The sequence below is a fragment of the Zeus faber genome (assembly GCF_960531495.2).
Source record: "Zeus faber genome assembly, chromosome: 10".
Taxonomy (NCBI): domain Eukaryota; kingdom Metazoa; phylum Chordata; class Actinopteri; order Zeiformes; family Zeidae; genus Zeus; species Zeus faber.
Genome location: NC_137199.1, coordinates 3,664,589 through 3,681,652, shown reverse-complemented (window position 1 = coordinate 3,681,652; position 17,064 = coordinate 3,664,589). Strand labels below are relative to the sequence as shown.

Sequence of the window (17,064 nt, the reverse complement as noted above, 5' to 3'; positions counted from 1 at the left end):
CTGGTGTATGTGTCTGTGATGAAACCACCTGTATGTGTGTGTGTGTGTGTGTGTGTGTGTGTGTGTGTGTGTGTGTGTTTGAGTGGGCGTAGCTTGAACAAAAACTGTCTACCGGCGGCTGCAGGAAACTCTCGAGCACCCCGCCCTGCAGCCACAGAAGACCCCCGACCCTCAGAAAAGCCTGAAGCCCGCAGAGCAACCACAACACCCGGCCCTGAGGAGAATGGTACGTCAACTGAGCAGAGGTCACCAAGGAGACATACAGTCGGGGAGACTGGAATGCTGTGACGGGTTGATAGCTTCTTCTTAAAGTTGGTCCAGAATGTTTGGATAGGTGGGCAAGGCCAGATGGCATGAAAGTAGTCATCTCTGGTATTAGGGGAATAGTGAGAGCAAACGTCTTTATCAAAACCAATTTTGAACATTTTGTGATGGGAGATATGTGCTCTGTGCAGAATCTTATATTGGATGAGTTGAATTTTAGAATTGAGGGTCATAGAAAAGGTGTTGTTGCAAATAAGCTTGCACAGGTTGATATTGGTGGGAACAGCAAGGTCTCTTTCCCATTCCATGGTAGGTACAGATAAAGTGTCATCTGTTTTTAATAAAAGTTTGTTTGCTCTGGAAAAGGGATTTTTAAAATAACCTGTATGAGTAATATGTTCAATCATCAGAGGTGGTTGTAGGATGCTATTCATCAATTTGATTTAAACGTTTAGAGACTGCTGTAGTTGAAGGAATTGAAGTGGCCACTGATATTATACCTTTGGGTTAAGGTTGGGAAGGATATAAGCAAATTGTTTTCAAAATGTGTTCCAGATGAGTAATTCCTTGTCTTTTCCAAGACCTGAAGATTATTGGTCTGTTTTCAACCAGAAGATCCAGGTTGTGCCAGATTGGGGTGAATATGTTTGGAGGTAGAGTGTAACCACTGAGTTTGAGGAATTTCCACCAGGCTGACAGAGTTGTTGCAATTAATTGGTTTTTAAAGCAAATATGTTTCCTTATTGATTCAGTAAGAAATGGGAGATCAGATAATGACAACTCCTGACATTCTGTTTGTTCAATGTCTCTGCCATTCGTGGCCCAATTGTTGCTCTGGTTGTAACCATTTAATTATAAATTGAAGATGGTTTGCTAGATAGTAGTATCTAAAGTTTGGGGCTGCTAGGCCTCCACAGTCTTTTCTGTGGTGTTGCTAGTTTAATTCTCGGTTTCTTGGATTTTCAATATAATTTATTGAGTCTACAGTATTAAACCAATTTACTGTTGGTTGGACTGGGGTTATTGAAATTATATTATATATTATTTTTGGTAGTACAGGAACGCCTCACTTAACGACCTACCTGTTTAACGACCATTCGGATTTGCGACCAGTTCTCAGACCAGTCGGTATTGTACTCTGCGTACAATACCGCGGCATGCATGCACGGCGTCTCAGCACCAAGCTTCTCATCACGCATCACTCTTTCAGTCGGTCAGTATTCACTACAGTAGTGTTCGCAATCTCCCAGACTGAAATAACAGTAAGGGGGCGGGTCCGCGCTTATCGACCAATTTGCTTAAGGACCTGGTCGTAGGAACGGAACTCAGTTGTTAAGTGAGGAGTACCTGTATATTCATATTCACTGCCGCTATCCTACCAATTAGTGAAATCGGTAGGTTGTTCCATCAAGTGAGGTCTTCTTCAATGGATTTGAGCAATTCAGTAAAGTTAACGGTAAACAAATCTGACAGATTGGTGGAGATATCAATACCAAGGTATCTAATGTTGGCCATTGTGATGGTTAAGGGAAGTTTCTGGGTTTGAGAATTCCAGAACTACCCACTGAGTGGTAAGACCATAAGTTTAGTCCAGTTTATTGAGTAGTCTGAGATGAGCCGAAAATTTTGATATAAGATTGAACAATCCCTGTAGGGTTGCTATTGGGGTCCGTAAATAAAACAAAATATCGTCTGTGTGACTCCCACACACCCCCCGCTAGAATTTTCATTAAAATTTTGAACTTTCATATTAGCGTTTATATTTCATTTGTCTCATTTGATGACGGTCTTATGTCAGAGACAATTGGCTGCCTCACTTGGATCACATGGTTCTGCTGCTGCGGAAGAACAATGGCAGCCAGTAGTGAAACAATGAAACACAATCCTTGTGACACGAGATCCACTTCAACACAAATGACTGGATGCATTGGTCGTCATGGCAGCATTGTTGAAATGATTGCAATTTGTGCACAAATTCTATACAGGTATATGCCGGTTGCTGAAAAAAATACAAAAGTGTGAGTGTTGGCGTAAGCTTCACTTGGTGACAGTGGGGCCCTGAGACTTCGCAAGTTAACGACATTCAAATGCTTATTCATTACCACAAAAATACTAATCCTAAAAATAAAGAAAATACTTTAAAGGACAGGTTCACCATTATTCAACCCATGGCCTGATTCAAATGTTGGATCCCATTATTTATAAAACTCGTAAACCTGATCAAATGTGTGCTTGGCTTGCGACCATTTGTTCTTGCAGTGTAACATACAGTTTGAGAATATTCTGAGCTTCCATGTTTCGCAACAGGACATTTCATATTTTAAGGCTTAAATGTTTGCCCTAATGGACTGCATTTAACCACAATATGACGTTGAAGCAGAGTGGTAATAAAGTAGTAGTAGAAGTATTATAGTTAAGTGTTCAGTGAGGTTGTACTTCGAATCACTATAAATGATGGGAACCAACATGGGTTGAAAAAAAGTCAACCTATCCTTTAACTATTTATATAAGCCAGTGAAAGAAGTGAAAACCGATGAAGTCGGTATTGTTTTCCAAACTGGCGACTCACACACACACAGACACACACACACATCCACATGCACACGCACACACACCACACAAGGCATTGGCAGGCAACTTTCTTAGAGCACAGGGATGAGATTACACTACTCACTGAGCCCGTCCCCTTATTAAACGCAGCTGTATTGAAACTCAACGGAGCACGAGGTCCATTCATTAAGCTGCCCGGACTTAATGACTTATGGCCAATTTGTGCTGTGAGAATGTAATAATTACTGATAGCTTTCTGGTACGTGTGTGCGCACAAATGCTGGCTCACGCCGACACCAAGCGGCTCAATGTAATCTAACTAGACAGATAAAATGTAATTAGACGACTGTCTCCTATATGAAGGAATCATGTTCAGTGAACCTGCCGTTGCCTATTGAAACCCGCTGGTGTGTGGAATGGCTTTATTAATTCCGTGCTCTCGCTAATGGCTCATGAGTGAATGTGTGATAGAGTTAGGAGAACTATGTGTCTTTGTTGACAGCAAAGAACATAGAGATTGGATCACACACTTACTGTTATAAATTGACTTTTAACACAGTGATCTGTGCTAGTTATCGTCAACTAAAGGACTTTGGGGTGGGGGAGGCCCTGCTTTAAATAAATGCATTTCAACCTAAAATAGCAACACTATACACAGATCAGCCACAACATTAAAAGGGCCTGCTTTATATTGTGTAGCTCCCCCTCATGCCACCAAAACAGCTCTGACCAATCGAGGCATGGACTCCACAAGACCTCTGAAGGTGTCCTGTGGTATCCGGCACCAAGACATTATCAGTTGATCCAAGTCTTGTAAGTTTTGAGGTGGAGCCTCCATGGATCGGGCTTGTTGTTTCAGCACATCCCACAGATAATCAATCAGATTGAGATCTGGGGAATTTGGAGACCAAGTCAACACCTTTTACCCTTTATCATGTTCCTAAAACCATTTCTGAACAGTTTTTGCAGTGTGGCAGGGTGAGTTATCCTGCTGAAAGGGGCCACTACCATCAGGGAATACTATTGCCATGAAGAGGTGTACTTGGTCTGCAACAATGTTTAAGTAGAGGGTACATGTTAAAGTAACATTTACATGAATGCCAGGTCCCAAGGTTTCCCAGCAGAACATTGCACAGAGCATCACACTGCCTTTGACGGCTTGCCTCCTTCCCATAGTGCATCCTGATGCCATTTCTTCCTCAGGTTAACGACGCTATTGCATCAGGCCATCCACATGATGTCATCAGCGTGATTCATCAGTCCAGTTCTGACACTCACGTGACCATTGTAAGCGCTTCGGCGGGGGATAGGAGTATTATGGCTGATCAGCCACACCATTAAAACAACTGACAGGTGATGTGAATAACTTTGCTCATCTCGTTCCAATGGCATCTGCCAGGGGGTGGGAAGTAAAGTCAGTTGCTGAAGTTTATGTGTTGGAAGCATGAAAAATGGGCAAGGGTAAGGATCTGAGCAACTTTGATAAAGGCCCAATTGTGACAGCTAGACGACTGGGTCAGAGCATCTCCAAAACGGTAGGTCTTGGGGCTTGTAGCTAGTATGCAGTGATTAGTACCTACCAAAAGTGCGAGTGAACCAGTGAACTGGCTACAGGGCAATGGGCGCCTATGGGTTCATTCATGCGCTTGAGGAGTGAAGTCTTCCCCGTCTCTTGCGATCCCACAGATGAGCTACTGTAGCACAAATTGCTGAAAAAGTTAATGCTGCTATGATAGAAAGGTGTCACACAGTGCATTGCAGCTTTCTGCATATGGGGCTATGTCAGACCTTTCAGAGGTCCCATCCTGACCACTGTCCACTGCCGTAAACCCCTACAATGGGCATGTGAGCATCAGAACTGGACCAGGGAGCAACGGAAGAAGGTGGCCTGGTCTGATTAATCACGTTTCCTTGTGGATGGCCTCTGTTAGGGTCCGACCTGATCGAGCATCTGTGGGATGTGCTGGAATAATAAGCCCGATCCATGCCCCCCGCAATTTAAAGGACTTAAAGGATCTGCTGCTAATGTGTTAGTGCCAGATACCACAGGACACCTTTAGAGGTCTTGTCGAGTGCATGCCTCTGCTCGGCTGTTTTGGCGGCAAGAGGAGGTGGGGGGGCTACATAATATTAGTGGTTATTAGTAGTGGTTTTAATGTTGTGGCTTATTGGCGTATATACTGTATATATATATATCCATGCCGATATATATATTTAGACGAGAAAGCTCCTGTATGTAATTATGAGATAATGGGGTTATGGAAAGGTAACTACCTATCTATCTATCCATCTATTGTTTTCCACATCAATAATTTTAAATTTTCTTTTTTTTCAGTTTAAGTTTTAGGCTCTTAAAAATATATTCCAGCCCGCCGCATCGACCGGACTGTATTTATAACACATATGTGACATATGTGACAACGTCCGACAGGTGCAACCACTACGTCAGCGGGGCGCACATCAACCAAACCAAAAGGGAGCTTTCTAAAGAAATCAAGTTAAAAGTTAATTTACCTAACATCAAATACGCAGCACGCTGTACGTGCCAGCATGCACGCACACACGCTGAAATATTCACACTAGGCTTCGATCGTGCAAAATTCCAATCCCCAATCGCCAATTGAGGATTTAATTGGGATGGCGGGGGTGCGCGTTCGTATGAGGGTGTGTGCAGATAGAACGTAACATAATGCGGCAAATGCAGTCTCCCCGTTACAAAAGTGCAGGATTTAATATTTATAAGTACAGTATTTACTTGTAATCAAGGAAAGCAACGTAACTGTCCCAACAGTGGGGACATTCCCTTAACTCTTTAAGTGTTTAAAAATTGCATTTCATACATGTAGGAAAAAAACAAAATAAATAGATCTTCAATAAAAAACACAGACACGGGACATGTTGCACCACTGTCTGGAAGACAAATTAAAAAAAAAACCTCAACTCCAATCCTCTGAGTTTAGGTTTACATTTTTCATTTTCCATACAAGTTAGAAACTAAGGGGCAAACAAAATTCACAATGAATGGATTGCGGCCGCTAATAGCACCATTATTTGCGCATCAATTGCACCCGCTATCTGCGCCGTTGTAGCGTCCCTTTCACAAAAGATATCGCGTTCATGATATGCCAGCGCAAATGCGCCCATAAAGTTTTGTTTCTGAGGGCAGTTTGCCCTGTTTTGTGTCTGATCGCAATTATCCATGATCCATGTGGCAAAGTAAATCAATAGTTATTTTGATTTCAAGTGTTTGTGTATATATATATATATATATATATATATACACAGTATATACCTCTATATAGATATATAACTATATCTATATACAGGAACTCTTCACTTAACAAATGAACATCTGTTCCTAGGACCAGCTCATTAAGCGAATTAGTTGATAAGCAAGGACCTGAGTTAATTCACGGCAAGGGGCACGCCAGTGTAATCCATACAGACAGACTGCAGGAACGAGACTGTGACTGACAACGGTGATGAGATGAGATGCTTGAGGCTGAGACGCCGCACACGCAGCACGCAGGCCACGGTATTGTGCGCAGCGTTCAATACAGACTGGTCAGAGAGCTGGTCGTAAGTCTGAATGGTCGTTAAAGAGGTAGGTCGTTAAGTTAGGAGTACCTATATATATATATAAAAGTCGACATGTAGAATCATCAGTCGGAAACCCGTCAATCGACTGAGATACTTCAAGTCGAGGAATCATTTTTTTTGTTTTTCAGTGTGTCCATTACAATAACAGAATTAAACAGAAAAAATCTTACAAAATGCACAGGGATAACATTTCAATGAGGAATTTTAATAAGGGGAATCATAAATATATTTTTATATGTGTGAGCCATCTGTGTCCCGACACGAACCCAGACACGGCTCTCCATGCGCCCTGATGGTAGAGAGCAACATGGAGAGCCACGCCCCGTTCCTCCAAATAAATAAACCAAAAACAGTGTGGGGAGGGAGGAACAGGCCATGACTGGTAGTCTCGTTAAGATTATTTTCTGCTCATTACGCATGGAGAGAGGGTTACCGAGGAGAGAGTCACAGAGAAAGTGTCCCCATTATGCACGGTTTCGTTCCATACTCACATGTTTTGTTCCGTAAGGAGATGTAAAATAACATAAAAACACACTGTTCTGGTGAGCCGATCCGGGCACCCCATTGCTGGATCGCACACGCATAGTCATATTTGTATATATATATATATATATATATATATATATATATATATATATATATAATTCAAACAGAAACTCCACACACCCACACACACACACACACACACACACACACACATTAAGGTGTCAAATTTTCCCAGCTAATGCTTGCCAAAGAATAGGAGAATAAACCCAGCCTGACACACATCTACGACCAACTCACATACACACACACAAGATTTCACACGATGTGATGGACGCTACCACACAGTTTGTTTTAACCGGCATTATATTTTCCCTATGTTCTTGCAAATTGATCTTTTTACAGACTACATTCAAAGTTAAAACACATAATAATGATACAAAGGTTTTGCTTTATATAACAAACAAATTTTATTGCGGGGACTTAAGTTTGTTGCCCCTGCTGTCTGACAGGAAGGAAGGACAAAAACGCTGTGGAGGAGTCCATTCAGTTAAACCTCATGATGGTTTATGTTGAATTTACTTTAACAATAATCTCTTTTTATAGATGAATGTTTTGTATTTATTTTGCACTTATTTGAACATGTGCACTTGTGTTATTTAGTCCTTTGTTTAATAATATTTAGAATTAAATAAATTTTGTTTCTGATATTTCTTTCACCCCTCTTGTGTCTTTTTGGTTTGGCCATGTCTCTATATACTGTATGTTCCCTCCTGTTTCATTTGGTCAGATCCGTTGGGTGTGTGTAGTTGTATTTATGTTAATCGCTTTTTAAATTTTTTTGACCCAATTTTTAGTTTTATCATACTTTAGTTAATTTTTAAAAGTTTTCCCCTGCACTTGTAATGCAAATCCCATCCTAAGATTGATTATATTTTTTTGGTCAATAAATCCCAATTTTTGTCTCAATCTACCTGCGACTCCTGTGTCTGATGCCTCAGTCACTAACACACGATTTCTCCTTCAGGTAATTTACAGGAGAGAGGTCATTTTTAGCATATGTTATATTTTTATCCTTTTGTATACTTTAATCAAAAGGTATTAATAAGGTCATTAATATTTTATTCACTCATTGAGCAAAGTGACCATTAGAGTAGCAGGGGTTTGCAAATGCTGTCAGACCGCTGTTACCTCGATAGCTACTGAGATTCCACGGCAGGGGCGTGGGATTCAAAGACGTCAGGGGCTTATCCCAAGCAGACCATGGTGGCGGGGAGGGGAGCTCCAGGGGCATTAGAGCTCCCTACATGCGTTTGTGATCAATGATATCATATTCTTTTCGAGGGCTGTATTGCATGATCAGAATGACGGAGGAATAGATCCGAGGCTATTTTTTTATTATTCTTATTTTTGTAAAAATTGGATCTGGGAATATTTTACATCGGGTGCTATTCATAGAACTTTCAGGGCTGGAGCCCCGGAAGCCCACCCCTAACGACGCCCCTGTTCCCAGCTATCAAAACAGCCACTCTGCACCGAACTCTGTGTTTAGGAGGAAATGCCCTTCAAACCCAGACCTGTCAATCTCTGCTCCCCACTCCCTTAACTACAGCGCTGACAGTATATCCACAAACCAGTTTCATTTTAGTTTGCGCAAGCATGTACTATCATTCAGCCACTAAACGGCCTGGATAAAAGACCCCACTGCTTTCAAGGCTAAGAAGCCTTGTGTAGGAGGGACAGACAAATTTGGCAATGTTGGTGTAGTTTCTATGGCTTCCTTTAGGCATCGCTATTTCTTGCTAATTGTCCAAGTTTACTGGTTGCACCTTGAAAACAAATGTTCTTGAAATATTCAAGGATTGAGAAAAGAAATTCCTTTTCTATCTCGTAGAGCCAACTGTTAGCACATCTCCACATGAAAGTCTGGATACAACATGTACACAGCAGCTGAAAAAAGGCTATTCCTGCCCCCCGCTAAATTCCAGAGGGGAAAACAGTTTCATATCCAATCCAATACTCGTTTTCGTCAAACAACGACATAGTTGTGTGTGTGTCTACCTGTCTACTTTCGCTCCACTTGGTCCTGTCATCCAATAGAATTCTGTTGTCCTGGAGATCTGACTCCTCCCCCAGCAGGATTTCCTCAAGCTCCGCCCAATGGAAAACAGCTCTAGTCTCTGGCAGCTGACGCCTTTGTTGCTGGGGTAAAATAAGAATAAAAGAATATAGTAACTCAAGGAAATTAAATTAAGCATGTTTGAAAACATTTTACTGATTTTAATATCATTTGAAGAATTTTACAGGTGTCAACATGGCTGAACGGATCAGGGAATTCCTGCATTGCGTGTGAATTGGCCACATTCACATTCAAGTGGCCAAGCCCTCAACACTGAGAAAACAAAATTTGTTTCCAGATTTTTCCCTATTTTACTCACTGAATGTGGCTTGCTGTTGATTTGACAACAAACTACTATTATGGCATACCAATAGAAATTGAAAGATATCCTGCTACACAGCTAAACAAAATAGTGTAAAGTACATGAGGTAGTTGCTTGGTAGTGAATAATAATAATAATAATACTTTTATGAATAAAATGGCCATACACCGATGGACCCGAGAAGTTTAAACCCTGTTTATGTGAGCTACAGCTGTGAAATTGGGGTATGGGTAGATACTGCTACTTACTTCCTCCAGCTTTTGTCGTTGCTCGTGCTGCTGCTGTATGCGCTTCTGTCTGTCTGCCAGCAGCTGCTGCTTGTATCGCTCCTGTTCCACTAGCTGCTGTCTGTGCTGCTGTAATACCTGAAACCGTGACGAAAAACAATACTTACAACAGTGACGAAAAGAAATGAAAATTCCAGGGGTAGTTTGTTTATTCTTTCTGGCTACCACAGCAGAGATCTTCCCACCCAATTGCAACAAGATACAAACTATTCGCTGGACGTAAATTTCCTATTCAACCAAAGTGGCTGAGTTAGGTAGCTTGGTGAAAAAATAAGGTCAACGCTTGTAAGCTTGTGCTCAAAATAAAGATCTGGGTGTAAAATGACACCTCTCTAATTGCACCACCGCTTCAGAATAGGTGAGAATTGGTAAATATTATCATTTTTTATTTTTGTTGTTGTACTGTAGCAAAGAGCAAACACAGCAATCAACAGCTTATTATTCCAATTACAGTCTAGACTATGTATTGGCTGGCTCAGTCGCAGGCCCCATCTAAGTATTTGATCAATTTGATTGTTATTTTTTGCGATTTGATTTGTACCTCTGAGAACCAAAACCATAATTTTGAGAACTGAATCCGATGTCATAACAAATAATAAATAACGAACCGAAACACCATCGTTTCTGGCGCCTTTCTAACCTAGTGCAGACAGATAATCACGGCACTCAATTTTCATGCTTGATCATTTTCACGGAAATTATGAACACCACGCCAAAACCTCCCCCGACACACGCACACCATCAATATCAATATTAAAGAACAAACATGAAACAACAGTCATGTGGCCTCTACGGCATCTTCAGGCACAATGAAAGCTTTCAGTTCATCCGTACACATCGCGCTTTTAGTTTCCAGAAAGAAACAAGAGTTTGGGTGTCTGTGTGTGTGTGTGTGTGTGTGTGTGTGTGTGTGTGTGCGTGTGTGTGTGTGCGTGTAAACAGTATAGAAGCGTATTTAGAATTATGTAGGCCAACAGGTATCAGAGAGTTACATTAAAACGTACGTACCTGCTGTTGTCGCTGTTGGCCCCCGCCTCCGCCGTGGCCCCCCACCTCTCTGGCCCCCTCACGGCCCTCCGTCTGTAACCGTAGAAACTCCTGCCTCAGCGTCCACTCCCCAGGCACATTCACAATGGAACTAGATAGATAGATAGATAGATAGATAGATAGATAGATAGATAGATAGATAGATAGATAGATAGATAGATAGATAGATAGATAGTGAAAAGAGTTGAGAGCGATGAGTAGTTATGGTTTCAGAAGCAAGATATTCACAAATGTGGTCAGTATGACACACAGGCACGCATGCACACAAGGTTCATCCTGAGAGACAGTAGAGTTCCTTTACCATCTGGAGTTTTAAGTCCAGGGAAATGGACATAGGGCCCAGAGCATCTTTCGAAACACACACACACACACACACACGCACACACACACACACACACACACACACACACACACACACACACACACACACACACACACACACACACACACACCCACACACACACACACACACACACACGCACAAACTCTCTGTGGTCATTTATTATTGTTATGTGATGAGCATTGAAGCACACAGGAAGCACTCTTGATTGGCTGACGAGGTCATGTGACTGTAAAATGTATTCAGGCTTTTTCTTCTCAAGTATCCTCTTCCGAATCCAGAATTTTGTACATATGCGTAACTGCATATTATATTAAAAGAAAGACTACCGGAAAAAATTCAGTATCCTTGTATTTTGAAACAGGAAATGGTATGTAGAACTCAGGGCACCGTACCTAGGTTCCCCTTCCTCCTCTGTCACCTCCTCTTCCTCTTCCTCACTGCCGCTGTACTCGTACTCTGGACCCTCTGGGAGAGGCAGGGGGAGAAATAGAGAGAGAGAGAGACAAACAGACCAACAAACCAAAATAAATGATGTCAACAGTACAGAATTTACAAGGGATTTGAACTCTATGTACAGTGTGTCGTAGGTTCTATGGCAGCTGACACCTGAATAAGGCTGGATTCATGGATTCATCCCATATTTAAGACAACAAGACCCGACATTAACACGTGTGTCTAAATTGTGTCCAGATATTATCCAGTGTCATTGTATTTCCACCTGCCAGTGAAATGAAGCCACACTGTACACGTTGAAATTTGATCTCTGAGTTTGAAATTTTTTAATTTCCTCACTGCCTCTTAAGATGCCTGGGAAACGGTATCATTGTATGCTCATATCTGGAAAAGAGGAATACAGTATGTATATCAGGCTAGGTGTGAATTCAGCCATATCTCTCATAGGACGGATATGTGAAGTTTAATATCTATCTATCTATCTATCTATCTATCTATCTATCTATCTATCTATCTATCTATCTATCTATCTATCTATCTATCTATCTATCTATCTATCTATCTATCTATCTATCTATCTATCTATCTATCTATCTATCTATCTATCTATCTATCTATCTATCTATCTATCTATCAATCTATCTACTCTAGATATCTCAACAGTGGTTTGTTGTCTTGTACAGACTTCCAGCCAGTTGGCAGGACACACGCGCACACACACACACACACACACACACACACACACACACACACACACACACACACACACACACACACACACACACACACACACACATACATACACACACACACATACAGCGTGCAGATAGTCTCCCAGTCATTAACGTGTTTTTATAAGCGAGCAGAAGATTAGAACCAGATGGCCACACCGTTTCCTCCTTCCTTCCCCTCTCTGCCTGCTCCTTGCTCTCTCTCTCTCTCTCTCTATATCTCTCTCTCTCTGTCTCCCTCTCACTCTCTCTCACACTTTATCCGTCTCTAGCTCTGTGTGCCTCTCTCTCGTCTTCGCCTAAAAGAAGAAACACTGAAGCTTTTGGCTTTGACGTGGCTCGAGCCAACCTAGCAACATCTAACACCCCGGCCAGAAAACAAGAAACCATAGACCCCCCCCCCCCCCCAAACACACACACACACACACTCCCTCCCTACCTTTCACTCACTCACTCTCGCTGCCCCGAGGTTTGAACCTGCACTTCATTATCAAGCAGAGCAGTAAACCACAATAACCTCAACAGACGTCCGCGTCTCAGTTTCATATAATTAATTAATAAGGCTGTGGGGCAATCATGAGCCGGGGCTGTTCAGTGTTGACGATTCTCTCAACTGATATTGGTCAACTGCTTTGAAGAGGGAGTAACAAAGTCCCTAGTCCGCAAATTTTCCGGAAGGATGAAAGAAGATTCTCGCTCATTTTACAGTGACATCAGGAGAAGTGGCAACGGAGTTGGAGCGAATGTGCTTATGTTTTTAGGGTGCGTATGGGGTAAAGTGTGTGTCTGTGTCTGTGTGGGTCATAACACATGTGTCTATATTTGAAATGTCGGGCACTTCGCGTGGGACAGTGTATACATCTGCATGTGTTTTTTTTATACCCAGTTTGTGGTGTGTGTGAGCATGCGTGTGCGTATGCCCATAAAGTGTACATATGCTTTTAAAACCAGTGTTGGCCAGGCCACCCTGTGATTAGAAGCCAATGAAATCTGTAACAGAGCCACTCCCTTCACAGTGGCTCTCCAAACCACCGTCCTACAGACAGATAGGCGTGGCGGTCAGGCCAACGAGCAGATGGAAACCGAATACAGACAGTGAGGAAGGACTGTTTCCCATCTTCTCCCCTCTGTTGACGCTCACCTTTCTCCCTCTTCTTGCGCGTCCTGTCCAGGTGATCCTTGAGCATGATGCGTACCTGCCTCTCATTGGCCAGGTCTTTGACGAAGGCGTGGCGCAGCAGTGTGTCAGTGCTCGGCCGCAGCAGGTGGTTCTTCACCAGGCAGCTGTCCATAAATGATAGGAAACGCTTTGACCTGGATTGGGGGTGGGGCAAGAGGAGAGACAACAACCTCAGCAACCTGAACAGAGGGAACGCTTTGGTTTATTAAAGCCCTACACCTTAGCCTGGATCCTGATTATTCCGTTAAACATTAATAGTGCACACTCAACATTTCTTATATTGGATTACAATAGGAAACAATAACTTTGACAATGTGACTGCTCTTTAACAGCAATGTATCCTGCGCCATATTTTGGCAGGAGGGGGGACGTTGATAAAGTTTCAACGCATTTGTATAATGTTGTGCATTTGGCGAATGCACAACATTATAGCGCTGAAATGCTTATCTTTGTGCCATCAGATTTTTTAAAACTCAATGTTTCATTGAATATAACCCTACCCTCTATTTGCTGTTCAAAAAGTTGTTTTTATCCCAGATAGGCTGGGTCTCGTTGTTGTTGCCAATGGTGTATTTTCATTGGAATGGCATCGAAGGGTCAGTGTCTATCTGGGCCACAGTTCAAAATATTTGAACTCTGGGCACCGCCAGTGGATGTAGATTTAAATGTTTTCACCCATTAGGGGAAGAAATAAAATGTTCAACATTCCTTCTGGCACTGATCCAGGGCAAGTCAGATAAACAAAAAAGCTTTCAATTGGATAGCTGTTGGAAGCAGTCTGGACTCAACGCTTCAGCTACAGTAGCTGAGGGGCATCCATGTAATGATGTGTCCAAAAATCTGCTGCAGACTGTTAGTAGTACAGAGAGCTGACACATGATCTAGTTTGTCTGTTAGCATTAATGGTGAAACAAAGACAGCGGGGGCCCAGTGGTCAGTAGCCACAAAGGCTGACGGTTAAAATAGGATGACACGGGGGACTACAGAGATGACAGGGATGGAGGAGAGGAGTGTGTGTGTGTGTGTGTGTGGGGGGGGGGTGGAAATAGAAGAGGAGGAAAGTAAAGGGAAGGAAAGGTGGTGTTATATCCTGTCGATAAAATAACCTGAATACAATTCGGGCTTCTATTTGAAGGGCGCATTGAATCGCCTTTGTCATCTGATTTTCAACCTCACGCATTCTTTGTTATTCCAATGATGGATCAATGTTTGTATGTATGTGTTTGTGTGCGTCTACTCACCATTTCTTGGTTTTCAGTTTGGGAGGGGGGTTCCGTGGGATGAGGAATAGCGCTCTCATTGGATGCATATCGCACAGAGCTGAGAAAGGTAAAGGCCAAATGTGAACAGGTAAAAAGAGTAAAGGGAGAGCAAGGGATATGAGGCAAGCAGAAAACAAGTTCTAGCAGTAAGTGCTGTATTTAATCATTCATTAGTGAGTGACTAGTGAACCAAGATGTGTGACACACCTGCTTTTTTACCTACGTTACATTAATTACAGGTCCAAAAGAAAACGTGGGTGCGTTTCCGAAAAGCTTCTAATAGAAGCCCATAGTCCTGCAGGAGTCACTGTGAAATACATGCTATACATCATATAACATCATATAACATCTATATCCCAACCCAAAATAACACGGAAGTTCACATGTCTTTAATCCGGCAACAAATTGGGCATCTCTGGGATGCACATCTCGCAGTCTATCCTCCTCCTTCTCCAATTAGTCACGTAATGTTGCCCTCATCCAGACAGCGCTGTAAAAAGCTCTTGAGAGGCGAGCTGCAAGTCCTACGTTTGTGAGCTGCTTTGCAAAAATTTTGTTACAAACTAAAGAACCCAACTTCAACTTAGAAAGCGCACTCTCTAGAAAACTCCATTGTTATTGGGAAGGAAGCTCCTCTTCGTTTTAGGTATAATTATCCTAACCACACCTCAGTGAAACAGACTTGAAATTAACTTTATGAGTGAAACCTGTGATTACCCTGCTACAACAAGCTACTGTGCAAATTCCTTTTGTTCAATTGAATTGTTTGTGTGTGCGTGCATGTAAAATTAGATATGTCTGTGTGAATGTGTGTGTGTGTGTGTGTGTGTGTGTGTGTGTGTGTGTGCATGTGTGTGTGTATATGTGTGTGTGTATGTGTGTGTGTGTGTGTGTGTGTGTGTGTGTGTGTGTGTGTGTGTGCTTGTGTGTGTGTGTGTGTGTGTGTGTGTGTGTGTGTATGCGTGTGTGTGTGTGTTCCAGCCCAACTTACGTGGAGCACCTTCGGCCATCTCCAAAGCGGTGATGCCCAGAGACCACAGGTCACTCTGTGGATAATAAGAGCAAGGTCATAGGTCAGGTAAAGACATATACAATATTCATTTATAATGGCGTGCATCTAATTTGTTTCTATTGACATTTAGTCAGCGCTGTATGTGTTTCTCCTGGTTCATCACATGACGTCACCTGGTGGCGCAACAGAGCGAAGGTGTGAGGGTCTATATCTGACCCTGACAGAAACCCAAACAAAGTCCCCCATCTCCTGTGAAATGTTGTAAACTGTGGATTATACAGTACATCCCACGTATCAGCATAGTATTTGACCACTAGTCGAGTGAGTTTAGTTGATTTTCTTCAGTGGACATTGTGATATTTGTGTGTGTTAGCACGCACCCTGTAGTCGTAAGTGGCGTCCGGATTCTCGTCGCAGGCGATGACCTCTGGAGCCATCCAATAGGGGGTCCCGATAAAGGTGTTCCTTCGACCGATCGTCTTGTCAAGTTGAGCCGACACGCCGAAATCAACTGGAACAGCGATTGAATGGTTCATTGTTTTCTGTGTGGGTGTGTGTTATGTGAGTCTATGTGTGCATTAATCTGTGTGTGTATGTATTGCTTGGTTATAAAGAAGCTTGGACGCATGGTGTGTGAGAGTATATATGAGTGTATTTTGTGTGTTTGTGTGTTACATTATAATGTGCATGTGACTGTAGGTGTGTGTGTGTGTGTGTGTGTGTGTGTGTGTGTGTGTGTGTGTGTGTGTGTGTGTGTGTGTGTGTGTGTGTGTGTGTGTGTGTGTGTGTGTGTGAGAAGGTGTGTTTGTGTGTGAAGGTGTCTGTGTGTGAAGGTGTGTGTGTGTCTGTGTGCATGTCTCTCTTTCAGGGAGTGCATAACCTACCCAGCTTGACCTCTGCATTCTCTGTAAGCAGAACATTTTGGCCCTTGATGTCTCGGTGGATCACATGATGGGAATGAAGATGAGAGAGCCCCTGGACGGTACGGATGAACACACGCACACACACACACACACACACACACACACACACACACACACACACACACACACAGAGAGAGAGAGAGAGAGAGAGAGAGAGAGAGAGAGAGAGAGAGAGAGAGAGAGAGAGAGTCAAACAATGTTTGGTCTAAGGATTCAGATCATTAACTTAACAAACCATAGTATGCATCAAATAATATGAAATAATATGAAATATCAGAGCATGCAAACACACGAGGTTGGTGATTGTATCCCATAATGCATTTTGACGGCAAGATGGCAGTAAAAACTTTGAAATAATGTCGTCAACAAGCCACAATGTGCTTAATTGGTGTGACTATGACAATATAGCCATTGTTCTACTCACAAACTAATGTACGCTGGATGATGTAGATGCAGTACGCCATGCAGCATGCAGTATGCCATTTCAT

At 42.4% G+C, this 17,064-nt stretch overlaps 1 protein-coding gene across 1 annotated transcript in view; it reads right to left on the bottom strand.

The window, feature by feature from the left end:
• Positions 1-17,064, bottom strand: part of LOC307235559 (mitogen-activated protein kinase kinase kinase kinase 4) — a 79,685-nt gene that overhangs the window by 40,600 nt on the left and 22,021 nt on the right. The window contains exons 6-14 of the mRNA XM_080007686.1: positions 16,538-16,628; positions 16,034-16,164; positions 15,633-15,687; positions 14,621-14,699; positions 13,341-13,513; positions 11,408-11,480; positions 10,634-10,763; positions 9,587-9,703; positions 8,959-9,099 (exon numbers count right to left, since the gene is read on the bottom strand). Of these exons, the coding sequence (XP_079863812.1) occupies positions 8,959-9,099; positions 9,587-9,703; positions 10,634-10,763; positions 11,408-11,480; positions 13,341-13,513; positions 14,621-14,699; positions 15,633-15,687; positions 16,034-16,164; positions 16,538-16,628 (990 nt within the window). The remainder of the gene's footprint in view (positions 1-8,958; positions 9,100-9,586; positions 9,704-10,633; positions 10,764-11,407; positions 11,481-13,340; positions 13,514-14,620; positions 14,700-15,632; positions 15,688-16,033; positions 16,165-16,537; positions 16,629-17,064) is intronic.